Genomic DNA, 27660 nt, shown 5'->3' on the forward strand with positions numbered 1-27660 from the left:
TTATTGAGCTTGGACTAATCCCTCCCTTCCCGCGGAGCCCGTTCGGGCTTCAGAGGGAGCACTAGCCGGGCGGCCGCTCATCCGGTCGGTAAGCCTCAACTTATCACCATCTTCTCCTTCAGGCCTCGTGGAATGCCGTGTCGAAGAGTCACCTCGGCCAAATATGCTGCGTCTACCTGGGAAGAACGGCTTTTTACAGCTGCCGCTCTCGTTTTGTGACGTGAATCGGCAGCGCTTCGGCCGGAGGAGCTTGATGACTGAACCCATGGAGGCGCCCATCAGCAGCAGCATGGATTCTAGGTCGACCAAGAGGTAAAGTTGTACGCTGGAGCCTGCATCGTTCTGAAGTCAGATAAAGTAGTAGTAGTAGTAGTAGTAGTAGTAGTAGTAGTAGTAGTAGTAGTATTATTTAACGCCGGGCTCGGCCCGGCTCATTAGCCGGCCGTTAGCAACCTCCCGAGGGGTATCTCGGCGCGCTTTCTATTTTTCTCTATTTACACAGCGGAAAACAAGGGCATAGAAGCGAATCGAGCCTGACCGGGTTCGTGCCCGGCCCTGCTTACAGGGTTGTTTGACTGACGCGACCCCGTGCCTTCAGGCGCACGGAGGATTCGTCTGACGGCAGTTGACGGCTCTTCGTCGAGAGGGGCCTGTGTCCAACCAGCGGTGCTGTCGGTCGTTTGTAGCCATGTAGACGAAGTTCCCAACAAGTGTGGGCTCGACGGCACAGGCGGGTGGTTGTTGTCGATAGCCAGCCGGGTTATCCTTGCCACATTAAGTGGGGAGGAGGTGGAGGGAGCAGGATTCGAACCTACGTTACACAAGTAACAGCCATGGCGCTTAACCACTGCGCCATCCCCCCATGAAGTCAGATAAAGGTATTTGGATGGGGGTTTGCCCGATACTCGTTGCCAGAGGCTTGTCATTTCCCATCTTCCACTTGCCTGTAGGGTCCTCGGGTATTTTTTTCTAGGTCCTTGAGGAAAGCCATCTTGGTCATGGCCACTATGAACGCAAGAGCTCCAAAGCTCACGGCAACGATCACGGTGGCTTTGTTCCTGGCACTCATCTGCAAGCCCATAAAAACAGGAATCGAACCGAGACAAATAGCGACGTCAATAACGCACGAAACAACCGAGCTAGTATAAGCCATCGCGACGTTGATTCTGGGGTCGGCACATTTCCCACCGGGGACGGGCGCCCACCTCTGCGATGTGGGGTTGCACTGCGCAAACTGCCAGACGCTGATACACAGAATCAAGGCAAAGGACAAGGCACAAGCGGCAAGCCAGCTTCGGAATCGCCTTTTGCTGGTCGGGACAATCTTGTGGATGAAGACGACAATGGCGAGCTTGGGCAGCGTGAACTCCCACGGGATGATGGCCGTGGCAAGAGTGCTGAGAAAGATGGCCCGCGGCCGGTCTGCGAGTGGGATTTGTTCAAGGCTTCTACCGAGGCCTGCGAACCACGCAAAGTGGCAGACGGATTTGCTCACGAAGACGACGAGGATGCAAGAGACCAGATATGCGTCATCCCATGAGAGTCCCGGTTCTCTGTATCTTGCGAATAGTCGCAATGAAGCGAACGCTGTTTTTCAAGATGAACGAACGCTTGGTTAGTTATACAGTGGCTGATATGGGGCCTATTTGAAAGTTGGCACAAAGAAACGCACTGGTTGATATTGAGCACGTTATCCACCCAAGCACATATGACGCCAGGGCTAGGCCCTCGAGTTGCATATTGTGGATTTTGGAGCCTTTAAAGCAGGTTGGAATGCAACAGAGGTGATGATCACTGGATGGTGTTGAACGAAATTGACACGAGGTTATGACGCACAGCCTGAGAAGGGCAAAACTGCCCTGAAAACTTTAATCTTTGAGGACAAATAGCGAGGGATGCCCGATCAAGGGTGTTCGTAACTAGCACCTATGGTGTTGGGACGATTTGAGTTGGGGACTGCCTCCATGAGTACTTCGAGTCGATGAGTCCCATACAAATGAATATAACCTTATCGTACGAATAATGATCGATGTACAAGGTACCTTGGGTAGGCATGGAGCTAATGACAAGGCCATCCCAATCGGCAGACAGACTTTGTTTGTAACCATCAAGATTATCGCCATTAACACCGCGCCTACCGCCAATACCCAGTCTCAACCACAGCGCCCGCCTGTACAAATGTGCAATTGCAATCACGCGGATGAGCGCACGCCTTTTTCTGTTAGTTGTCAATGCTTGGTCAGAATCCCCTTAGTGGCAATCATGTTAATGGGGATCGACTTTTTCTGCTCCGTTAACTCGTATGGCCACGTGAAGTCAGTATGCCTTTGTTGATTACGAGACAGAAAATTCCATCTACCAATATCATGTATAGAAAGAAGTTGGGGGATTCGTCCTCCTGGCGAGTGTCCCTATTGCACACTAATCCAGTGAGTCGCGGGGGTTAAGTCAATGATCATCCCATGATTTTCCTTCTAGACCGGGTGACCCACAAATGGTCAGGGCCCTGAAGTGGACACCTATTTTGTTAGCGAATTTCAGTAGATTGAACACACCCCCTCCACTTCAACGCGCCCAACGCACCGCAAATAACGCGTTTTTGAAGCCGAAAAAAGTCGTGATGCCTACAGATCTGGAGTTTAGGCTATCCCAGGCCGTTCAGGCCGTTCAAAAGGGCTCTTCGAAGGCCGCAGCCGCCCGCGCGTGGGCCGTACCGAGAACCACCCTCAAAAGACGCGTTGACGGTAACGTCAATCGATTACAGGCTTATGAACCGCAATAGAAGCTATTTAACGAGCAGGAGAGATTCGTTAGCCGTTGGATCGAAGTTGAAGAGCTGGCTGGAAGGGTACCGACTTACCGGTTGATCAGAGAGTTCGCCTCGTTATTGGTGCCTCCCAACGAACGCGATTACGCCTTCGGCCGCCGTTGGCTGAAGGGCTTCCTACGCCGGAATCCCGATATCAGGGCCAAGAACGGTACTTTGTTAGAGGGCGCGCGAGTTAACGAGGTTACCGCAGAGTCGATCCGAGCTTTTTATGATTAATACCGACGAATTATTAACGAATTCGAGATTAAGCCCGAAAATATCGTGAATATGGACGAATACGGCTTTTAACAGGGCGATACAGTCGCTGGAAGGGTATACGGTTCGGCCTACGTGAAACGACCGAATAAAGCTGAAATCAAACAAACGTCAAATACGACTTGGGTAACGATAATCGAGGCAATTACCGCTTAGGGCCGAAGACTTATACCTACCGTGATCCAGACCGGTAACACTTTTCAGGCGCAGTGGTTCCTACCGGAAATCGAGGATTGGGCGTACGATTCAACGTCCTCTAGGTGGTCCAACGCTGAGATCGCATTTAGATGGCTACGGCAGGTTTATCTGCCAAAAACGAAGCCAAAAAACGCCTTTAAATGGCGGTTATTGGTACTGGATCAAGCCTCAATACATCAATCGGCTAAATTCATATTCGAAGCCTTTACCAATCGCGTTTTTCTCGAATATTTACCTTTTCACAGCTCACATATCACTCAACCGTTTGACGTTTCAGTTTTTAGCGCTATAAAGACGTATTACCGCGAAAATACAAAATCGTTCGCCTCGTTCGATACCAACGCTCCTAAACAACGAAAACGCTTTTTGAAAGCGTATCGAGATGCCTCCAAAGCCGGTTTTTCAACTTACAACGTAATCTCCGGCTTCCGCGCCGCCGGGATTTGGCCGCCCAAAGAGCCTGAGGCATTAACTCCGGACCGGGTGGTAGATCCAAGTTTGGAGGTCGCTCAACCGCAGATTTACGAGTATAATTTCGATATTAATACCGAAAACAACGTTTTTTTAACGCCGAAAACCTTTTAAGATATTAACAAGCAGGCCAAAAAGCTTACAAACGAGTTGACCGGGTGTAAAAGAAACCTTTCGGCCTTTATGCGTAAGGTATCCAAAGGGATGGATTATTAAACTGCTTAAGTGGTTAGTCTTACCCAAGAAAACGAACGGTTGTACGAGGAGATTAAAGCTTTTAAGCCTGTACCTAGAAAACGCGTGCGTCGCGAAGCCCAAGACGCCTTTTACAAGTTTGCAGATATCCAAAGTGCGGTTTACGGGTTGGATAATAGGAGGAAGGCCATGGAGGCCAAAATCCGCCAACAACACCAAATTCAGGATCACGGGTCCGGATCTACGGCTTCATTTGTGAATCAGGATGAAGAGGAGCTTCCAACGAACAGATAGACATAGGTTTCATAGGGTTTTACAGTCAAAAAGTGATCAATTCAGTGCTTGCAAGTTTCATGGTCGCTTTTCGGGAGGGTGACCACTTCAGGGGCCTGACCACTTCTGGACCGCATGTTCTAGACCAAGTCTCTACGAACCTTCCAGCGCGCTTGCCTAGTTGCATATTGAGGGGTAAGCTTCTACCGGGCACACGTGTCGCTTTCGAATCAGTGACGATTGACTTTTCCGGTTTCTATAAAGCAATCGTTCTGAATGCTCACCATGCGACGTATGGTCTGAGTTAATAGAGGTTACTTACGTTACTGGAGTAACGTCAGAACTTGCTGTAAACGTGCGCGATTTCCTCGATGCAAATTGTAGATGCAGGCTCGATTCAGATCCGGAAATATCAAATCTGAGGCCCAGGCTTGTAGTACACAAGGTCGACGAGTCACGAACTTTTCCATATATAAGGTTAATTTTGTGTTTCATCGTTGCAACATTCGTAATAAAAACGTAAACAATTGCAAATATCCAGTTGACAGCAGAAACCATCTGATTATCACATTACACCCAGATTGACCGTGTGCCTTGAATAAAGGACCAGCACACCAGGAAGATCGCCGCGTTATTAGCTAGGGTTGGCTTCAGGGCCGCGCCAAGAAAATTCCTATAATTTTTGGAGGACCAAGGGTAAAAGGAAATATGACCGAGCTGCCCATCCGACATGTAAGGAGAACTCCAATAGGTCAGCGGCTTTACCGGGAAGTTGAACGGAACCGCAACGTGTTCATGAACACTGGGGTACTAACAAGATCACCAAAGTTATTTTAGTCCTTGCCCCGATTTCTGTGTATTTGGGGACTGGGCCTTTTTTGCAGGCAGCCGGGCGTTGCTGTCGAAACGAGAGAACCCGATGGCATGTCTAAGATAACATCGGCATGCACGCCTACGCGCCCGAGTCGCTGGTAATCCCGCATTTATCTCGGCCAGCTCCAGAAACCGAATTCTCGAGGACAAAGGCCCAGCTTCGACAGAGATTTCGACAATCACCCAAGGGCCCCCGTACCGTTGAGTTGATGCTCTGGCTAAGCTAGCGATTGGGTTGTGGGTTGATGACAACTACAGACTTTTCTTTGGCCTGTACAAAGCAATCAAGGTGACTAGACACTCAATTTGACATGTCCTATGTAATCGGTTAGCAGACTTCCTGTTTTCATCGCGTCATGACTCTTGAGCTCGCCTGAGAGGCAAAGAACATACCAGATAAACCTGATAAAACGCAAACCGCCACTTTCCGTCATCGGCACTCTTCTCCAGAATCCCGCGCGCAGCCCAATCCTTGATCAACTCGCCTCCGCTCCTCAGCTTCTGCGTCACCTCCCCGTATAGCATGATTTCGGGGGATCCAGCTGCGGCCGCAAAGACGCGGTGGACTTTGTGCTTGCGGCCCGCGACCTTGACCCACATTTGCTTTCGGAGGTTGCGGATTTCTGGAACGTGTCTTTTAGTTTTGTTTCTTGTTGCGGGTGCAGCGATGAGTCGACACACAAAAAAAAAAAAAGCGGTTTCTTTTTGCGGATTGATTGCATTGGACTGCATAGGCTGCACAGTAGGCAATAGGGGGAAACGAACCTTCTGATCCTTTGGTTTTGTAGGTAGCCAATATCACGGTTGCATCCGGTGTAAATTGCTGGAGGTACGTTTCATGTCCCTCAGGGTCGTCGGAGATGCGGTAAAAGTCCTCCAAGAAGGCATAAATTCCCTCGTCCAGAGCGACCTCTGGTTTCGCAAAGGTGTAGTCGGATGTCATAATTGAAGTTTACAGCATATGCTCTGCCCTGTATGAAAATTTCAATCGGTGCTTACTAGTAGTTTTGGCAGTAGTCAAACTTTGTGACTGTGCTTATTTCTGGAGAAGCTTGGAACAGCGGAGGGGCGGAGGGGCGGTTGGTGGTCATTTATGTAAAACATGTCGAGCGCTAGCGTTGGTACTTTGACAAAACCCAGTGCGGATTACGTATATCATGATATGGGCCTCGAGTTCAAGGGTCCGAAAGTTTCTTTTTTGGCCGCAGTCCTGCATTCGATTAGGTCGCTACTTCGAACTTATTCACCCGACGAAATGACCTAAACTGGCCAATTATAGTCCTGTTCTATTGTGGATCGAGAGTTTTATGGGCCTTTCGGATAAGTTCCTCCAACGAAAGAACCCAAATTCGTCCTGAACAGCAATCAGCAAACTGCTTCATGGACCCAGTATCTTTACTTGAAACTGATGTAGCCCGCATTTTTACTAACATGAAGAAGAACCATATGGATCATACCTGTGTTGTTATGTTCTTAGCTTTCTCCTGGTTCGTTTAGCTTCATTTTACAGCCATTAAGCCATAGACACCTGCACCCTCTTTAATCACAAAGACATTCGTATCCCGGAGTTAAAGTCTGACTAGATATTATAACTAAGCCGAGGAATTCCGGCAGTATCATGAGTTAGGCCAGGATCCGACATTTCTAGCAGCGAGATCGTGTCCACCCAATGCCACTATTGCTGCTTTCCCATGTTCTTTCCCATATGTCAGAGTAAACTCTTTGCATAACGGCACAAGTGCGATTATTCGCGAGTTATAGCCTTATTATATGAGATAGTTTGTTATAAATCACCCTTGGTCTCGTATGAAGACTTACTGGTGTGCGCTGTGAAGGCTTATGTTGCCCGGTAGCTTGGCTAGCCTTGCCCATCGAAATTATCATTGGCCAGCTTCTCGAGCATCTCTTCCTGTCCAAAGGGTTGCCCACAACTTGTTTTGCTCATGTACAGCACTCTTTTGACACCCTTTAAGGGGTAAAAGTCTGTCACTTAGTCCAAATTATAACTCGTTTGTCTTGCTCAGTAGAAAGGCGATGATATATGATTACAAAAGTAAGCTGGCTGCGAGTGTAAAGGAGAAAGTGTTGTTGATACTCTCTTGGCCATGGAATGTCGAGCAAACGTGCTTTACTACTTTTTGTATCTGTTGACAGATTATAGTTTGAATCATTAGTTTCAGCTTGGGCTTATCCTCTCACCACCCCGTCATTAGTTTGAGGTCCTATTGCTCTGTTCAGTTTTGATACCATGTATTGTTTTCATCTATCTTACGCAATATCCCGTTTCACACACCTCCGACAGACGAGTATACGTAAGCCCTTTGCATCCAAGCAGGCGTCCTGTTCATGCGGCAGCTACTGTGCAAATAGTTATGGTGGCTATGATGCAATAAAGGGTGTGGATTGGTGCATAATTTTCTTTGACAAGAACCTCTGCTTTGGTCATCTATATTTTAGAGTGGCTTTTATGGCCCACTCGGCTTGTCTGTACTGAGAACGAATACTCAACTTCTTGACTGGTAACAGTGTCGATGATCATCAGAAAGTGCGGGAAAGTAGCCTTCTTACACTCCCTTCTCAGACGGGTCAACTCATTGTTTGCCCTTGGTCAGACGATCATGGTTTCTAGTCCTAACAGCTCTTGGCCGTCTATGAGGTGGAAAAATAATTTCCGTGATATCGAAAGTTTAGTCCCCGGCATGGAAAAAGTGGACCGTCCACGAACCATTCTAAGGTACCGTACCGTGTCGCTGAAGAGTTTTCTTGGCAATCGCGATAGAATTGGCTACTGCCATAGAAATGCAAAATTTCTATTGATGAGAACCAAGTAAATACGCTTGACAATGACGTTCCAAACTCATAATTGAAATTGTACTCGGAAGCCCAGATAAAAAAAAAAAAAAAAAAAACGTGGAGAAATCGGTACCTGCATGTCTTCGATATGTTATTGTTTCTGTTTTGTTACCGGGAAAACCCACCAAATTCGGAGTGGTAACGAGTGACGAAAATGGCAATAGCGGGATGTCAGGATCCGCCATGCCCGCCCACCGTGCATTTAAAGCTGGCATTGAAGCCGCAGAAATGCTTGAAAAAAAGCTTAGCAGCAGCCAGAACATCAGAAGCATCACTGATAGCAACTAGAGAACCGCCAATACCATGCACTTCACCAATCTTATGACGGCCCTTGTGGCGCTGGTTAGCTTTGCCGGCGAGGCCATCGCCCAAGAGACCCAGCTTATCAAGCGCGCATCTCTGACGCAGGTCCAGAACTTTGGCACCAACCCATCGGGCGTCAAGATGTTCATATATGTGCCCGCCAAGCTGCAGGCCAAGCCACCCATTGTCCTAGTGCTGCACGCCTGCTCCTGGACCGCCACCAACTTCTTTGGCACGACCAAGTACGGTCAGCTGGCCGAGCAATATGGCTACATCGCCATCTACGGCCAGACGCCAACCGACGGTGCCTGCTGGGATGTCTCGAGCGACCAAAGCCTGAAGCACGACGGCGGCAGCGACAGCACCGGCCTCGCCAACATGGTGCGCTATGCGCTGCAAAAGTACAATGGAGACGCTAGCCGCGTTTATGTCACTGGTGAATCTTCTGGTGCTATGATGACTGTCAGTATTTTCACTCTTATTTGACAGCCCCTTACTTGCGTGATACTGATGCCCACGGAACATATAGCAAGTCATGGCTGCCGCCTATCCCGACATGTTTGCCGCCGCGTCCGAGTTCAGCGGCGAGCCGGCAGGGTGCTTTCGAACCGGGACTGTCCGCGGCTGGAACAGCCAGTGTGCCGGTGGTCAGGTGCACCACACTTCGGCCGAGTGGGCCACTATCGTCCGCAACATGTACCCTGGGTACAGTGGACAGTATCCGCGCATGCAGGTCTACCACGGCGACGTCGACACCACGCTCAACATTGCCAGCTTCAACGAGTCTATCAAGGAGTGGTCGGGCATTTTCGGCTACTCTGGCTCGCCTTCCTCCTCCATCAACAACAGCCCGGGATCTCGCCTGACCAGGTACATCTACGGTGACAGGCTGCAGGGCATCTGGGGTCACGGCATTGGACACGTCGTGCCTACGAATGAGACGGAAGCGCTGACTTGGTTTGGCATAATAGTGAGTTGACTTTACTATACGGGAATTTGCTATAATGATGATTGGCTGACTCTATCCGAGGCAAACAGGGTGGGGGAAGCCAAACAACGACTATGATCACTACCACTCAACGCCCAACATCGACTGCCGCTGGTGTCCCATCCACCACGAGCTTCCCTCCTCCTAGCGGGGGTGCCTGCGCTGCCCAATGGGCCCAATGCGGTGGTTCAGGCTGGACTGGCGCGACCTGCTGTCAGTCCGGCAGTAAGTGCACCTACTCCAACGACTGGTACTCTCAGTGCATCTGAGGGGATGATAGGGCCCTGGTTCTCAGATGAAGTCCACGCAACCGAACTTGGGTCGGGTACCAAGTTGACTTGTTCTTTTTGCTTATGAATACCAATTTGTATGTAACCTCCTCGACTCGACGGCCACTGCACCAGAATACTTTTATTACAGTATGTTGATAGCAGGACAATATCTGCGCCGAATCTCGACACGCAAAATTTCCTCTCTTGGATGCGCCCCTGAATCTGCCCTGAGCTGCACTAAACTGCATTGAACCGCCCTAAGTTTACCTTAAGCGCATAAAATTAATTAAAATCTACTTTTAATTATATTAAATTATATTAAGCTGTTATTGTTCTGTTTTGCGCTATTAGCCCCGTGTTATATTTTGTGTCGGTTCATTTTCGGAATTTTTTAACATTGTTTTCAACGTACAACAATGCAAAATAGTAAAACTAAAAAAGGCAAATTAGTCGGTTAAAATTATTATATTTTAGCACTATTTTAATTCACGTTTGCGATATATTTCAAATCGTAATTACCAATTTTAACCGTAAAGTCTTTCGGTTTAATTTTACAGCGACTTAAATAATAATAAAATATGTTGTAAATTAAAAATTTGAATTTGTAATCCATGTTGGATTTTTACAATATAATTTTAAATTGCTACTTTTGAATAAATAAAAGGTGATTATTATTTTAGCTTTTAATACAATCGCCAAATCCCATTTTTGGGCCTTCGGTTAACATTGCCCAACAAAAAACAGGCACGTTTAAAAGTTAGGTAAAGTTCCACCCAATTTCGGGCTTTCCCTATTTTAATTTTAATTTTAGGAATTTTTATTAGGAATTTTCCAATATTCTAAGCATTTTAATATTTAATAATTTTATTAAAAAAAGTCCAAATTAATAATGTGTTGTTTTTAAATTTGTGGGGTCCAATAATAAGCTCCAATTTTAATTACCTGGCCATTTTTCCGCCCCAATTTCAAAGCTTATATACTTTATAATTTGCCTAATATCGCCTGTTTTAATTCTATTCAATATTATTATATAATAATTCGAAAGGTAAAATAAATTTTAATTCAATTTTAAGGCTTATCCGTCGACCGCGCGGTCCATTGATTAAACCATGGCTAAAATAAACATCAAATATTAAAATATAAATGGATTTTAACCGCAAAAAGTGACAATAAAATATCAAATAAATTTTTAAATATTAATTATTATTAATAAATAGTAAATATATCTTTATAAATATTAAATAAGTTAATAAAAGAATACATTTTTAAAACTACATATACAATTAAATATATTATATAAAAAGGAATTAAAATAATGTAAATTGGTAAAAATATATATAAAAAACCCCGTAAAATCAACTTTTTAACGATATATATTTTATATTTTATAAGTCATATTTAATTAAATATTCGAACAATTAAATTTACATAATAATTATATTATATTCCATTTACACATATAATATTTATAAAATATATAATGGCCATTTCGTTACAAGCGGCGACATTCAGCAAATTATCCTCAAATTAAAACGAGCGTGTTTTTTAATTGACCAATTAAACTGGCCAAAAAGCCATGTGGCTGAAAGGTATATGGAGCGCTCGGTCCAGCCCTGCGAAGCAGGGATGGTCTAATTTGAGCATTGAGATTAACAAAAGGCTGGATTTTGAGGCTGAAATGGTGCCACAGGGGGCCTCGGTCGAGTTTGGTGTTTATATCGGCGGACCAAAGCTGGGTGCGAAAAACGTTAACGTTTGTTGCCAGTGATCTTGCTGTTTGGGCTGGTATTCGTTAAAATCAAAAGTCGAGTCGACAGTTTTCTTTCTTCTTTTTTTTTTATTTAGCAATGGTAGTCGCCCACCTTCCCATTAAACTGGACCATGGATTAAATACACGGCTATTAATACTTATATAATTCACTTTGAGGACGGTTAAGCCGTAATTGATTTTTAATTGACCTTAATACTTAAAACTATTATAATCCCACCTTAATCATTCAAAACCCCAATCACGTTGTCGAGGTGTTGTGACGGTCAGGCCACCAGGCCTACCCTCAGAATCACCACTCCACCCCACCAGCAACCTAAGCCCAAGGCGCGCAATGGGTCCACTTACTCCGGATTTAAGCGCGTCTCTTGAGCGCGTCGTTGATTGTAATTCCTCTCTTCTCTTCAGTTTAGACTTTCGTTAATACTGCCTAACACACCGAGGTTGTCCAATGTATGCAATAGAGGGGCTGCGGGGCTGTTATGTCGGAAGGATGAGGAAGTTTCGGTAGATCTGCCTCATCTGTTAACGTTGCGTACCCCCTGTTCGGCACCCCCCCTGTTCGGCACCCTGAAAATCTAACAACGAAATGCCTACTTTTATAAGCTGATTTAAATATAAAATTATCAACGGACAAAAATACAATCGTTTTCACGCTTCTCCGGTTCATTAACCTCTTCTTCATCAGCTAAAGGTTCCAAATTTTCTATATCCTTTTCCTGCAATCCAATAATGTTCTGTTTGTTAACCAAAAGCTCGTTTGGATCCGGAACCACCCTCCTCCTTTTAACCGGCCGTATTGCCTCCAGTTGTGCTTCCAATAAGCTGATTTTTTGCTGGGCGCTAGCCAAAAGGGTATCTTTAGCTTCGAAGCTTTTTTGGACTTTTGCAAATAAAAGACGTGAAGTAGCGTTGGTTTTGTTGGATTGGGAAAGTTTTTGCAGTTGAAATCGGACATCTCGGGTCGTTTTAGGGGTTTTCCAAATAAGTAAAGACGGGTCGTTAATTTTTTGGGCTGGGCTTTCCGGTGTTTTATCCCTTTGCAAACCGTTGTTTTTATCTTTTATAACGTTGGCATTGCTATTTTCTAACAAAAAAGGGCTTAAAAGTGGTTTAACCAAGTTTACCGGCCATAACCCCGTTGTACGCCAACCAGATTGAATGGTTTTTGCTATAAATGCTTTTAATCTGGCTTTTCGATAACAAAGTAGGAAATTTCGTTTTCCAATAATTGTTAAACAGCAAAATTGGCTAACAAATCCAAGTTGACGTCGATAAGCTTCTTTTAACGGCCCAAAAACCGATAGATCCAATGGTTGGAGAACGTGTGACGAATAAGGGGGTAAATATAGGAGTTAAATATTGTTTTGCAAGCAAAGAAGCATAAATTCGTCCGTTATATGTGATCCATGGCCATCCAAAAGTAATAACCGCTTTTCAGGGGTTAAAGGTTGGGTATACGGAATAAACACTTTTTTTAACCATTCGATAGCCGTTTCGTTATTTGTCCACCCGTTTTCGGTTGCGTAAAATTTCCAATTATCGAAAAGGCTTAAATCCGTCGGAAACCATTGTTGTTGTACGTTTTTTCCCTTAAATATAACAAGGGGAGGGAGGGCAACGCCCGTAGCCGATATACATTCGATTATAGTCGTCCAACCCCGCGTTCCGGGCTCTTTCCGTTGCAACGGCCGGATCCCGTTAAGCCCTAATACCAGGCCGTTAGATCCTTTACCTTCCATTATACCGGTTTCGTCCATATTCCAACGGTTTTCCGGTTTAATAGCGTTAATAACCGGGTTCGTAATATAAAGCCACCAAGATTTAATTACCTCCGTAGTAGCGCCATTAACCCGGGCATTATCTATTCGACGGGGCCTTTGGGTCTTAAGGATTGGATAACGAGCCAAAAAACGAGTTATCCAACGTTTTCCAAGGCCTTTTGTCTCTCCGGCGGCTTGAAGAATTCGTTCGGCAAAAAAGCGTAATTCTTGATGCGTTGGCGGAAGCCCTAAAGCTGTTTGGGTAAGTACCCAATCAGCCAAATGCTTTTCCTGTTCCGTAGAAAGCCTTTGAAAAGGGCTTTGTGCTTTTTTATAAGCTTGAGAACCTTTAAGTCGACTTTGAAGTGTAGACCTAGGTATTCCCCATTTTCGGGAGGTTTTTGCAATTGGATTGCCATTATTGACGTCGTTAATTGCAGATATAAGCTGTTTTTCAGTATATTGCTTCATTGGAAAATGGAGAATCAAGATTAGAAAAAAGTAAATCCAAAAGTGAAAGATTCATCGAGATATTTATAATAGAAGTTGGAGGATAAAAATAAAAGTGTTGTTATTTTTGGGTGCCGAACAGGGGGGGTGCCGAACAGGGGGTACGCAACGTTATGGGAAATTAACTCATGTTTGCCCGGTTTAACAGCGCAAACTCGCTCATTGGCATATGTACTTTTTGGAGACTTTCACCAATTATTTGGTACCGCTCGTAAAATGTTGCTTGGCAATGAGTCGGTTTCCAATTGTTAATGTTTAAATGTGCGTTACGGCAGAACGAATTCGCCCGCGCCTACTGGGTTCTGAACAAACCCCTGGAAAGTCTTGGCGCGCAGATATAGCTATATATACCTACTAAGTGCGATGAAGTGCGCAAAGTAAATACAGTCGTTTGTTTCTGAGCATGCCTTCTGCTTTGTACTGCTGTACTACAACCTTCCTTCAATTTGCAAAACCTGTCCAGCACACCTGCCCTTGAACCTGAACGAACGCATACATCATGAAGGCTACGTCGCTGTATATGCTCGGGCTATCAACCATGGCAGTTTTCGCCCAGTCGCCGCCACCTGCAGAATTTGGTTCAAGTCTTGACATTGGAATCGTAAGTCAGCGCTTGCATCCTGGGAAGCTGTCGATATGTTAACTAATCTACTGTTTACGATCTCAGGTGCTCTACCCGGGCTTTCAACCTTTGGACGTCATTGGACCTTCCGACATCATGCTACTGGTGGGTACTGTCCTTGCGCCGGTTCAAACAACTTCTCCCAGCTAACAGCCGCCTTTTTCGACACCCTTCTCCAGCTTTCCGCCAGCGTGAATATGACCATTTCTTTCATTTGGAAGGAGGCCGGCCCCGTCTGGGCCCGCTCGCCGGCCACGCAGCTCCCGATCCAAGCCCCGAGTTTCATGGCCACGCACTCGTTTGCCGACGCTCCGCCTCTAGACATCCTCCTGATCCCTGGTGGCGGCGGTTCGCAATATCTGAGTGCAGTCAACGACACGGCCGTCGAGGGCTTCATCCGCGAGCGTTACCCGAGCCTCAAATACCTCCTTAGCGTGTGCACCGGGGTCCGCATTCCTGGCTAAAGCGGGCGTTTTGGACGGCCGCAAAGCCACCACCAATAAGGCAGCCTGGTCCTTCCCGACCAACTTTGGTAATAACGTAACCTGGGTACCTACGGCGAGGTGGGTTGTGGATGGGAATATTTGGTGCAGTTCTGGTGTCTCTGCCGGTAAGCATTTTACTTCCGCTGCGACGACTTGTGTTGTGCAAAAAAAAAGGAGAAATCCTAAAAACAGGGGAAAATATAATGAAACGAGGACAAAAGCTCTTCCGATTATGGCCGGCGCTGACAAAATATAACCCGTCCAACTTGCTTTTCACAGGAATTGACATGGCATATGCCTTTTTCTCAATAATTCTTGGCTCGCAGCTGACCGGCAGCGTGATTAACACTCTCGAATACGCACCACATACGAACAAGGACTGGGATCCCTACTCTGTAGTGCACAAAGTGAGTGTCTCATCCTGAGTCTTTCTTTTTTTTGACTTTTTTTGTTTAAAAAACAAAATGCGTTGCAAAGCCCTCTTGCTGACTTAGTAAAAGGTTCCCGGCGCCGACACTTCTCGATCTCTCGGGGAGTGTGTCGGTCCTGCTGGCTACGAGTTCAGCTGCAGCAAGGAGTAGTTGGCCGAATAAGTTTATACACGGCCATTGGCGGGTTTTTGGATTCAAATTTATGATTATAATTTTGAAGCTAGAAATAGTCCATTGTAGTTACGTCTTCGGAACAAGGAGAGAAGAGCAGGGCAATAAGTCGGCAACTTCGGACTAGTAGCGGCCTTTTCCTGTCAGGAATTGTCTATTTCTTTCAAATGAAAAAGACAGCAAAACGTCGGCCCAGAGAATTACGAAACTCAGTCTACGGGTGGAGAGTAGCAGTAAGGTTAGCTGCGACAGGGTCTATAACTAGCATCAATATGGAAACTAGAGGGGCACAGCTCTGAGACTCACTTCGTTTTGTTCCAAGGCGGCGTTGAAAGCATTCCAGCCCAGAACATCATCTTTGCTAGTTGCCCTTTCCTTTCGCAACTCGTTTGCCCAGGCAGACAAGCCCACAACCCGTTGAGATTATCGGATGGTTCCGTGCCCTCGGGCGGACCTGTTTCCTCGATAACCAATAACCACGGCACAGCGATCATGTAAGGAGGTCTTTCGGTGCCGGTGAAAGGATGATAATTCTCCGGTGTAACAGCCAGCGAGCGAAAAATGTGGCGTCGCCAGTCCTCGCCGCCACCGCCGGCTCTGCGCATAACCATAATCCAACCGTTATATGGCCTAAAGTGCCTGTAACTTCGCCGTACTTAATGTCGAGATTGTGGGTAGGGAGGTCGTGCTTGAAGAAGATGGACACGGCTCGCGCGAAACCAGCTTTGTCGAAATGTTGCCCATTATCACAAATAAAAGGGAACGGGAAAACGGCATACCATCGTATCATGTCGAAAAAAAGACCTGATATAAGGGGGAAGACATTTCCGTCGCTGTTGTCCCAACCGTCAACGCCGACCAAGGTGGCCAAGGACGAAAACGGGCTCTCTTTCGTAATGCTTTGGTTAAAACAAAAATGTTGGTTAATACGGTACCGAAACTCATTTATGTTTAAATGAACCAAGTGAACCTACATCCTGTGGAGGTTCGGGCAAACCGATCGAAATGTCCCCCGATGGCTGGTTCCCTTTCCCTATCCATAAACATTTGTGTCAAACGCTCGAGGATCTTGTCTGCCCTTAGTACGGAAGGGTGTCGATTTTTCATTAAATTTAATCCGTTTCCACGCGGGGGCACTGCGCAGGTAACCGTTAATGGTGTGTGTTCGCCTTAGATTAAAAATCCCTGCTTCAGGTGCATGTAAACCTCCTTGATTTTATTTTGCCGCCTCTTATCAAGGACGTACTTCGCCCAACGGTCGTTGCTAATGCAAACATCTTTGCCCATACCCAATTGTGAAATGTTTAAAATGGTTAAAAATATTGTAAAAGAGATAAGGATATCAATTCAACCACCATTAGTTCCCGTAACAACACCGTGTATCAAAATTTCAAATTTGGTGCGTTAGCAGGCCGTAATGCGAGGCGTTTTTTTGAGGATGTGGTACCAATAAAGAACAATGGGAGACCAGTGATGCCGGGATGGATTTAATTTCAGTAAGGCTGCGTAAAAACAAAGCGACGAATCGGACGACTGCATCGCACCCTGACATTTACCACGCGATTCACTTTCGCTCAGTTGTGATTTTCACCATATTGAAGGGCTGCTCAGGTGTTTTTTTTCAATGTGTTTAATCGCCGTTTATTCTGCTTTTGGCAGCATTTAACCTTGCTCAAATGTTACTCAGCCTTCTATGATACTGGTACAGCAGCTAAACTTGATAACATTATTCTAGGTTCAACTTACCGTTGATGCATTTGATAAATTTTGACATTTACTTTCGACACACTTTTCCATGGAACCTATGTGCTACGATGAAGGTATCGGGGTAACCTGTTTTCATGGTAAAATACAGTGGGTTGAAAACTTGAAACAACTAAGAGTCTAACTGGATAAATGGGGTTCTCAACAATTGGGGGTGAAATTATAATCGTTCTCAAAAAAATATTAAGGTCAACTAAAGATTAATTGCTGTTAAACAATTTTAAAACCGAGTTCATCTACACAATAATTAACGTGTCTTATATAAACTATGTCCCAAATGTACTTATTGTTTGTTCGCGGGCAGATATACGTGTGGGTAAATCACGTGTGGTGACACGTGATTTTAAAACACGTAGCAGAGATTTTAACGGATTTTTGCAGGATTGTAAATAGTTACAAAACGATAAACAGCATATATAAAAATACCGTTTTATTTATTATATTATTTTTACCGATTGCAGCGATTATTTTATTTTTATCAATATTAATTAATATTATTAATATAGGCAATATAAATAAACTAAATAAAGGTATTCGAATTGTTAATTTTTTTAATTAACGTTATATTTGGGGTTAATAACGAAAAATATTATAATAATTATAAATACGGTATACCAACGCGTTTAAAATTTATGGATTATTATTACGTAAATTTTTAAAAATACCGGTTAAATCGTTATAATTTAAACTTTTTGGAATTTTTACCATCCGGGTTATACCGTTAGCCAAATTCCTATTCCGAACCGTTATTTTAAACGAAAAACGGCGTTATATCGGATATTAATACGATAAATCCAAATATACCGCCTATATTATTTATAATACCGAAAATATTCGAAAATTTTAACGAAAACGAATTTTTAAATCGTATATTTAAAAAGCTGGGGATCCGGTCCAATAATTAAAAAGAAATCGATATAAAAACGTTAAAAGCCGGGTTGGAAAATTTATCCGAATATCCAAATTAAATAATAATTGCGTAAAAAAACGTATAAATTATTAAAATAATTTACGATTTCGAAAAACCTATAATACCTAAAAAAGGTAACCGGTTATTGGAATATTATATCGAAAAATTTAAAAATTAAAAAAAAAAAGATTTTAATAAATATAATAAAAGGTTTATACGAATTTTAAAAAATTATTTACAAAATTATAAAATTATAATATTAGGTCGAAAATACGGAAAAATAGGCCGAAAATTAATAAATATTATGGAAATTGCAAAAAAAAAACCGTAAACGGTAACCACGTAAAACCGTAAATTTAACGAATTTTTAATTAAAAAAGTAAAAAATCGTATTTTATTATTTACTAATTTATAATTTGTATATTTTATATTTAAAGTAAATTTTTAAAGGCCCGACCTAAAATTACGGCTATTATCCAATATATAATACGATTATACCCGTTATTTATTTACCGTTTCCGGGGAATAGTTTTTTAGTAATATAAGGCCGTTTAACGAAAAATATAAAAGGGAATTTTAAAATAAACGGGCAAATATTTAAAAAAAATAATTAATTGCGTACGAGATTTTTTAAACGTACAATCGTTTTATTACGGTATAAAATATTATTATATATAAACGTTTATTATTTATTTAAATACCCAATTAAACGTTTCCGTTTACTACGTTAAAAAATTGTTTACAAGTTTAAAAAAAAAATAATAATTATTTAAAAAATTTATACGATTTTTTGGATAAAAAAACATTTAATTTTACAAATATTTGCCAAATAATATAAATCAAAATTTCCCAAATATACGCCGTATTTCCGTAAATTTTAAAAGGAAAAATTAACAATTATTTCCGGATATATATAGGTAAAAATAAAATTTTTAGAAATATATATTTACGTTTAAAAAAAAGGTTTAATACCGATTTTATTTATTAATAATATTATTTAAATTGGAGTTTAATTACGTTTTATTCCGTAAAAAATAAACCCGAAAATATAAATAAAACCCTAAAATAAGTTTTGGAACTTTTTTTCGATAAATTATAACGGTATTAAAAAGTTATAAAATTAAATTATTAATTTAAATACCAATTCCTTAATAATATAATACGGATTATATAAAAAATACCAAAATTAAAATTAATATTTATAAATACGAAAAAAAGGTCGTACGAAAAGTTTTGCAACCAATTACGTAGGTTAATGGTTATCGAAAATAAATTACAAATTAACGGTTAATATTTGGTTAATCGTAAATATTAAATAATAGTTCGAAACGAACGGCCATTATACCGCAAATAATTGGGTTTAAAAATTCGAACGAAATTAGGGATTAAACCCTAAAAAAAAAGGTATAAAAAAAGAAAGGGTATTATATTTGCAAAAAAAAAAAAATTGTAAATTATAAAAATATATTAAAAAGGAATAACGCGTTAAAAAAAAACGTTGGAAACGCGAATAAAAAAATTATGGCCAAAATATACGAAATTATAAAACGTTTTTACAGGCCGCGGAGGGATTTAACGAAGATTTAGGTAGCAGTAATTTAAAAATATTAAAAGGTTATTTAATAAAATTTGTAAACGAAAAACCCATTATAATTAATTATTATATAATAATATAGGGTATAAAATTTTTAATAAACGAGTTTTTTAAATATAAATTTAACGTTGTATAAAAATAGGAGATAACGTAATTAATTAATCGTTTAAACTATATATTTATACAAATTAATATATAATGGGAAAGTTTTTTACCAAATACCGGCGCGGTTAAATATTTAACGGTAAAATTTAAACAATTCGTAATATTATAACGATATAAAATAAATTTATATATAAACTAATAACGTATTGGAAAAATATATATACGTTTTGGCCAAAATAGCGTAATAATATTAATGGAAATTACCAATATACCTATTTTTATAAGGATAATTACGTTTTATATTATAAAAATAAGTATACCGTTTTTAATATCGTTAAAAAATATGGATAAATTGCAAATTTATTATAATAACGTCCGAAACGAAATTGTTTACGGTAACGGTAAACGAATATTTATGGAACGGAAAAAAAGGTATTTTTGGTTTTATTTAAATAATATCGCGCAAAAAATTATATTTTTTACCGATTTTAAAATTACGGGAGCTTTTTTAACGGAAAAAGAATTACGGCGAATTTATAAACGTTTTGGATATTTTTTTATTAATAAATTTTAACGTCTATTATAACGTATAAACGAAAACGCGGATTTTAAAATAATTTAAATAATTAATAAAATATATTATTTTTACTAAAAAAAAGGAAAATTACCGTAACGTTTTAAATTTACTTTAAAAAAAAATATTAATTTTAATTACGAAATTATTATTAATATTATATATTTGGATAAACGGTTAATATTTTATATAATCAATACGAATATTATATTTTAATTAACCCAATTTTTGGTTAATATATTAGCCAAAAAAACGTAAAAAACGTTAAAATAATATTAAATCGATATTTATTTAGGTCCCCTAAACGTATTAACGTTCGACCCAGGGTTTAATTTCCGTACAATTAAATTTTACGTAAAAATACGCCTTTTAGGGATTATATATTATTAAATTTTTATAAAAACGTATTGGATTATGGGTAAAATCGAACGTTTTTATATACTTTTAAAAAAGGCGTATAAAATCATCCGGGTAAAATATAATAACGATTATTTATAAAAAATTACCTTTTAAATAGTGGTAAAAACGGTTAATAATACCGCCGGACCGAATGGATTAATATCCACGTTATTTATTTTTGAAATTATATTAAAAATAATTATAAATTTACCATTAACGCCTATTTAGGTAAAACGCGCGGAAATAATAAATAAAATTATAATTAAATTTCGTAAAATTACCGTAAAAAGGAAATTAAACGACGCGTTAATTGTTAAAAACGGGCCTAATATAAAAAATAAATTACCGCGTACGTTAACGTTAAATAACGAAATATTGGTATACCGCGAAAAAAATAATTGGAATAATTTTTATAAAATTATTTTTATTATTAAAAATATAATACGGGTAACGTTACCCAACGGCGATTTCGAATTTAAAAATACGTACGTTAAACCCTATTATAAATATTAAAAATAGCCGAATAATATATAGGGTAATTAAACCGAATTTGCGTATTTAAAAAAGGTTTAATTACGGCGGAAAAAGCGTTTAAAAACGGTATTAAAATTTCCGAAAAAACCCTTTAAACCAACGTTAAACCCCCTTATAAATATATTTATTATATTATAATAGGCTATTTCCGAAAGTAATTTTATAATTTATATAGCGGTTAATTTAAAAAATTAACGGCGTAATATTAAATAAAAACGGCTTAAATTACATTACGACGAAACGTTTATATTAACCAAAAAAGCCTCATTTAAAAAATTGGTTATTAAATATAGGGTTAAAAGGAAAATAATAACGTTAAAAATTCCATTTAAACAATTAAACGTAACGGAAATAAATATTTTGTTAAGCGCAGGAATATTTAAACCAATATACGGAAATAACGTACGTAATCGGATTTTTAGTGTTAAAATGGTACGGGAAATTAAAAAAATAGCAGATCGCCCGTACGAAAAATTACGTTTTATTATATAAAGGTATAATAATAACGAAAAAAAAACCTATTAATCCAAACGTTAACGATTATACGGTATAACCAACGTTTAATTTTAACGATTGTATTTATTATAATAACGTAATTCGGTTACGTTTTTATAATTAAAAATATTAACCAAACGTATATTTAATTTAAAAACCAATTCGTTAAAAACGTATTAATAAAAATTCCGAAAGAATTAATATATAAATACCCGCCGGGGATTTACCTTAAAATTAATAAACCGTTATACGGGTTAATTAAATTAAAATTATATTAATTTAATATTTATTAACGTTATTATAAAAAACAGTTAAATTATATAACGTTTAAATACGATATTTGTTTTTTAATTACGAAAAACGGCCCGTTTGGACTAATGGGTTTACAAATAAACGATACGTTAAATTTAAGGGATTTTAAATTCGTTACGTGCGAAAAAATAAAATTCCAAAAAGCAAAATTGTTAATAAAACCGCAAAAAATATTACGGGCGGGAAACGTTAAAAATTTTAATAATTGCAAAATAATATTGCGAAACGGTAATATATTAATATAATAAAAAGAATAAATAAATCGTTTGGAATTAATAAATTTATAGGTACCAAATTGCAAATAATAATACGTAACCCAACGGGCCAAAAGCGTTTATATTTCGATTATTTACCAATTTAAAATTATATTCGATTTTTTAATGGCCGCGCAGGTAATTAACCCGTTAAATATAAAAATCGAAACGTTTAACAAACGATTATAATAATAAATCGAAAATTAATAAAAAAGGTTAAAATATATTCCGTTATTTATAAAAATAACGAAATTATACGTATTTGTGGACGGATCGTTCGCTAATTTAAAGGATTTAAATTTACAAATAAATTACGTAATTTTATATAATAACGAAATTAATTATAAAAACGAAAATAATTTCGAAATATAGGGTAATATTTTGTATTAATTTTCCACCAAATGCAAACGCGTAATATGTAGCGTTTTGGTTAGCGAAATTTACGGTATAACGAACGGGTTAAATATAAATTTTATATTAATACGTACGGTCCGAACAATTTATAAACGTAACAATTTACCGTTTTTAAATTTTATAATTTGTACAAATTCCAAATTATTGTACAATTATTTAATATAATTTGGAATTATTGCAAAAAAAAAAATTAATAATCGATATTATAACGATTAAATAATCGTACGAAAAACGTAAAATTTAAAAAATCCGATAAATTAATAAATTAAATAACCCTACAAACGCCATAACGAAAAAATATCCGAATAACGCGTTGGAAAATTTGATATTAACGAATAAATTACAGATACGTATAAAAAATTAAATATAATATAATTAATAAAAAAATACGAAAAAAGGTTATAATATAAAATATAATATAAATAGGGTATAACGTACAAATTAATATTTACCCCCTAAAAAAGATACGAAAAATAACGATTTTTTAATCCCCGAAAAAGACCCGCAAAAAATAGCTAATAAATTAAAATAAAATTTTTACGAACCGTAAAACGGCCCGTTTGGCTTTTTCCTTTTTTTTCGGCCAATATGGCCGTTACGGTTACGTTATTACCTTTTTTTTCCTTTTTCCAAATTTTTAATATTTTTTTAACGACGGGGCGTTATTTGGTAATTATTTGGAATATACGTTAATATTAAATAAAAAGGGAAAAAACGGTAAATATTATAATTTATAATTTTATCGTTTTTGGTAATAACCGTTAAAAAACGGATAATAAAAAAACGGGCGAAAGCGGGGATTTTTTTGTAAAAATGCCCGAAAACGTATTTATAATACCGTCCAAAAGACGGGTTTATTTTGCGGTAAATTACGAAATTACCAAATCTTTATTCTCCCGCAAAAGTAAAATATAAACAATTTAAATAAAATTTCGGCCGGATTACGCCGGCGGCGGGGCGAAAACGGGGGGCGGTAATAATAAAAACGCGTATTATATATAAATTATTAATTCCAAACGATTAAACGAAAAATAAACGAAAAAAAAATACGTATATTTATTTTTAATTTTAATAATCCAATTAACGGGCGTAATAATAATAAATTTTTTACTTTTACGAATATCGGTAAAAATAATAGCGGTAGGGATAAAAATAACGGTAATAATAACGGTAAAAACGGGGGTAAAAACGGCGGAAACGGTGGGCGTAAAAACCCGAAAACGGCCCGAAAATAAAAAGTACCGGATAAAACCGGTAAACGTAAAATTATTAGCGGCGCGAACCGCCAAACCAAAAAATAATGGTTTAATTATTTTTTAATTTATATTAACGATAATATATTTATTAGGTAATTATTAAAAATAAATAATTTATTTACAATAAATTTAATAAAACGTAAATCGGAAAGTTAAAACGAAAAAATTACGAATTAAAAAAAAACGGCCTATTTATAAACGGATTAAGAAAAAATCGGTAATTATTATAATATAAAATCTTTATTAAATTTTCGTATTATAATTGGTTATTTACAATAAATTAAACGTTTACGTAAATAAAAAATTATCCTATTATTATTAAAACATAATAAAATCCCCCCTTTATTTATTAAAAAACGGTTGGAATAAAATATTCGTTTGTAACGTTAAAAAATTTTACAATTTCCCAAACGCGTTATTTTTTTTTATTTATTTATTAATAATTATTTACGGATTTAGGGGGTGCGTATATTTGCAATTAATATAAAAAATAGCTTATATTTGTTCGCGGGCAAATATACGTGTGGGTAAATTACGTATGGTAATACGTAATTTTAAAACACGTAGCAAAGATTTTAACGGATTTTTGCAGGATTGTAAATAGTTACAAAACGATAAACAGCATGCATAAAAATACCGTTTTATTTGTTATATTGTTTTTACCGATCGCAGCGATTATTCTATTTCTATTAACATTTATTGTAATAACTTCGTAATTCCAATAATCCCTCTCGCTCAAATCTTCTCGATCTCGATCATCCAACGATCCAAATAATCACTTCCTCTTGGTAACTGGTAATAGAGTATAAAAGGACAACAATCTTATTACTGCAGCAGTAGTTTAAGTAACTTACCTTCCTTTTTGTTCAACGCAGCGCTCAAATTGACTACTTCAATGACTAGTTCAAACACGCGTTGTTTGACTGGTTTTGAGAACTTCTCTCTCTGACAGCTTTGACAATTGGATCTGCCGCAAAACATAACGTTTGATACGTTGAAATGAAATTGGTGGGATTAAACAAACATTCAACCGGTAAATTGTTTCTTTCCGCTTCGAGAGGAGCCTTTGAAGCAAATGGTTCAGTTGTTTTTCAAGTGAGGAACCTTTCAAACAACCTCGAAGGGTATTCGTAAAGATACTCTATTTATATGTTGTTTTCAGAAGTAATTCGCCATTATGAACGAAGTTAGCCCCGGAAGTAAACTATTTTGCAATCGAGCTTTGATTTTGAAATTTGAAAGGAAAAGTGAAAAATATACTGCAAAAAGTAAGAAATTTATAAATAGTTTATAACGAAGTTCTTGTCGTCTTTGGGCTGCGGTTAAGGGGCACGCAACGTTCTGTTGGCGATACAAGCCAATCCCGTTCACAACTGGCTCTATACTATAACAATGGTCTGCGGCTGCGCATGACTGGGAGCCTGCTTCCACCGCGTGCACGTATAGTCAACTATTTGGAAACACCCCACGCGTTCAAAAACCTGCCCGTTCGCCACGTCGACCGACCCGTAAACGCTACTCGCCTTGACTTTGGAAACTAACTCCGAAGCAGACGAAAAATTAACTTTGCGGAGGACAAACCCGGTCTGCGACGCGTGCGAACCTGGGCTGCGCAGCGTGTATAGCAAAAACCCAAAATTACCCTGTCCCTGTTTGCTTGCCTCTTCGGTGTCGAAACCAACACGCGTAAGCCTGACTTGATCTCCATATGGTAGCCCCTCAAGCCAGAAGGGATAGCCCTCCAGTCCGTCAGCGTGCAGCGTCAGCAATTTCCCCTTCACGCGAGGTAGCCAACCTTCACGGCACAACTCGGGTCGTGGCCTGCTCTGTCGCAATGGGCCTCTATCACGTCATAACTCGGCACGCCGCGATACGTGGATGAGCTATCCTGGGTGACATTGTACTCAACCCACCAGCTTAGCTCGACGAGCAGGTTCCGCCGGCAGATGCCGGCCAGATATTCACAGGCCCAGTGCTATTGAATATGCGCGACGATGCCCGACAGCGCGGGGAAGAAGTCGGCGCTGTAGATTATGTGGCGGTTAATAAAGGCATTGATGACGTGCCCCCGCCAAAACTTGAACCGGCTCCCTCTTATAATGGTGTTCCATTCCCACCCTATACCCATCTTTCGGATTTTTGAACCGGTCGTAGGGCCGCGGGTCGAGGTCAAAACACTCGCACCAGGAGCCGGAGCGGCACTCCCATATCAGCTTTTCCGAAAGGAAATGAACCATCATGGTGACCAGGAGCTGCTCTTGGAGAGTCCATGCCCGCAAAGATAGGTAATTGACGCCGTGTACGGAGCTGTTGGCGTCGTGCCAGACCCGTATGCGAGCGTATATGGTCGAGATAGACCCTTCCCTATTTCCCGCGGTCGCCAAAGAAGCGGAAGAAATTGCTCCACCCTTAGCCGGCGGGTCGCGGTGAATAATGGGCCAGAAACTCGAGCGGACTATATTGGCACCGATAACCAAAGCCGCGAAACCGTAAATGGACGACATCCTGGAAGATTCGAGCTCCCAATACTTTTTGTCGTCTTGTAGGATGCAGAGTGCATCTATCCAAAGATAGCGTGTCCCCAATTTTCGAGTTACAGCTATAGCGTCGTGCAAAGTGGCAGGTAAAGACGAATCCGGAATACCTTTGCACCGCGCTTCTAGGGTATCCGTCGTTGTTGTAATAGGCACTTTGCTTCGCCAACAATAGCTTAAAGCCGTGAAACGTGCCGCCTCCCCTCGCTAAATATACGGACTAACCTGGCTTTTGCCCCCAGAAACGCCCAAATCGAGCACACGAGTCGGTAGAGATACGGCCGCAGTGGTTTGGCACGTTCACTATGCTACCGCTCACACAGGTTCATCAACCGTTTTACAGATGAAGCCCAAGTATCCTCTCTCGCCTTGCGGGCATGAAAAAAAAACCACAGGTCACAGGGCGGCGAGCCCTCCATGGTGAACGAATCCACCGTATGCTCGCCCGTCATGCGAAAGTCCCCCGCCGTGCGCACCAAGAGTCCGGATTCGGCCCGGACGAAGAAGATACGGTCTGCCGGTGTCGGGACGGTGTCTGGCCGGTCGAGTCTGAGGTCGGAAAGTGCGCAGAGTTTGCAGGTGGGTGGGGAAGATGTCTTGTTCCCGAGTGTCTCCCTGGAGATGTGTGTAGCGGTGCCGACAGTGCGGCGGGTCTCGCAGGACGTCAGTTTGCCAAGATGCGGTAGTTGACTGTCCATCGCGGCCTTTCTTCGAGCCGGGCTGGCCTCTAGATAAAAACACCACGTCTGCAAACGCTGTTTGGCATGTAAAGGGGTAAATCTTTGTGGGAGAGGGGTTGGTGGCCGTCAGCTTCAGCCCGCGCAGATATTTGGTAATTTGTGGGGGTTTATTCCAGAAACGGCGACCCGCTCGGCCCGGCTGCGACGACGCCTGTCCGATAGATGATGTCGCTGGAGTCGCAAATAATGTATTGTTCATAAGGCAAAATTTGTACAAGTATATCGTTTGTATCCAAGTGCAGTTCCTTAAAGAAGAACCTTTTCCCAACAGAAAACATCGGAGGCGCGTCATGTTGTCTGGGCTGTCACTTGCTGCAGCTTTCTATACATGGTCCGGGGTTGCAATTATCGCCACTAGCTCATTGCGTACTCAAAAAAAAAAAAAAAAAAAAAAAAAAAAAAAAAAAAAAAAAGAAAGAAAAAAAGAGTATTTTGGAGTTTTGTAAATTGAAGTCGACCCCAGTTTCACCACGTTTTGGATGAGCATTTGCAACGCACCAAAGCCTTTAAAATT

General features: G+C 40.3%; 5 protein-coding genes across 5 annotated transcripts; 2 read left to right on the forward strand and 3 right to left on the reverse strand.

Moving 5' to 3' along the window:
* On the reverse strand, positions 1 to 1739 carry PgNI_07136 (uncharacterized protein; the record flags this gene model as incomplete). The annotated part of the gene is made up of 4 exons (XM_031127153.1): positions 1 to 342; positions 564 to 765; positions 1014 to 1587; positions 1673 to 1739. The coding sequence occupies 4 exons, from the start codon at positions 1737 to 1739 to the stop codon at positions 1 to 3; spliced, it is 1185 nt and encodes a 394-aa protein (XP_030980827.1).
* A 2873-nt stretch (positions 1740 to 4612) lies between these two features.
* Positions 4613 to 6118, reverse strand: PgNI_07137 (uncharacterized protein). Its single transcript, XM_031127154.1, has 4 exons — positions 5861 to 6118; positions 5489 to 5718; positions 5038 to 5411; positions 4613 to 4939 (listed from the first exon to the last, which is right to left on the reverse strand). The coding sequence occupies exons 1-3, from the start codon at positions 6036 to 6038 to the stop codon at positions 5397 to 5399; spliced, it is 423 nt and encodes a 140-aa protein (XP_030980828.1). The 5' UTR covers positions 6039 to 6118; the 3' UTR covers positions 4613 to 4939; positions 5038 to 5396.
* Positions 6119 to 8251: 2133 nt separating this feature from the next.
* PgNI_07138 (uncharacterized protein) lies at positions 8252 to 9508 on the forward strand (the record flags this gene model as incomplete). The annotated part of the gene is made up of 3 exons (XM_031127155.1): positions 8252 to 8713; positions 8781 to 9221; positions 9290 to 9508. The coding sequence occupies 3 exons, from the start codon at positions 8252 to 8254 to the stop codon at positions 9506 to 9508; spliced, it is 1122 nt and encodes a 373-aa protein (XP_030980839.1).
* Positions 9509 to 13957: 4449 nt separating this feature from the next.
* On the forward strand, positions 13958 to 15546 carry PgNI_07139 (uncharacterized protein). The gene is made up of 5 exons (XM_031127156.1): positions 13958 to 14153; positions 14220 to 14279; positions 14354 to 14784; positions 14939 to 15066; positions 15160 to 15546. Exons 1-3 carry the CDS (start codon positions 14052 to 14054, stop codon positions 14636 to 14638), a joined length of 447 nt encoding a protein of 148 aa, XP_030980840.1. The 5' UTR covers positions 13958 to 14051; the 3' UTR covers positions 14639 to 14784; positions 14939 to 15066; positions 15160 to 15546.
* Positions 15547 to 25649: 10103 nt separating this feature from the next.
* On the reverse strand, positions 25650 to 27104 carry PgNI_07140 (uncharacterized protein; the record flags this gene model as incomplete). The annotated part of the gene is given in 4 exon segments (XM_031127157.1): positions 25650 to 25847; positions 25990 to 26613; positions 26628 to 26709; positions 26728 to 27104. 4 exon segments carry the CDS (start codon positions 27102 to 27104, stop codon positions 25650 to 25652), a joined length of 1281 nt encoding a protein of 426 aa, XP_030981218.1.
* Positions 27105 to 27660: the final 556 nt, after the last annotated feature.

This window comes from Pyricularia grisea (genome assembly GCF_004355905.1).
Source record: "Pyricularia grisea strain NI907 chromosome Unknown Pyricularia_grisea_NI907_Scaffold_4, whole genome shotgun sequence".
In the NCBI taxonomy this organism is placed as follows: domain Eukaryota; kingdom Fungi; phylum Ascomycota; class Sordariomycetes; order Magnaporthales; family Pyriculariaceae; genus Pyricularia; species Pyricularia grisea.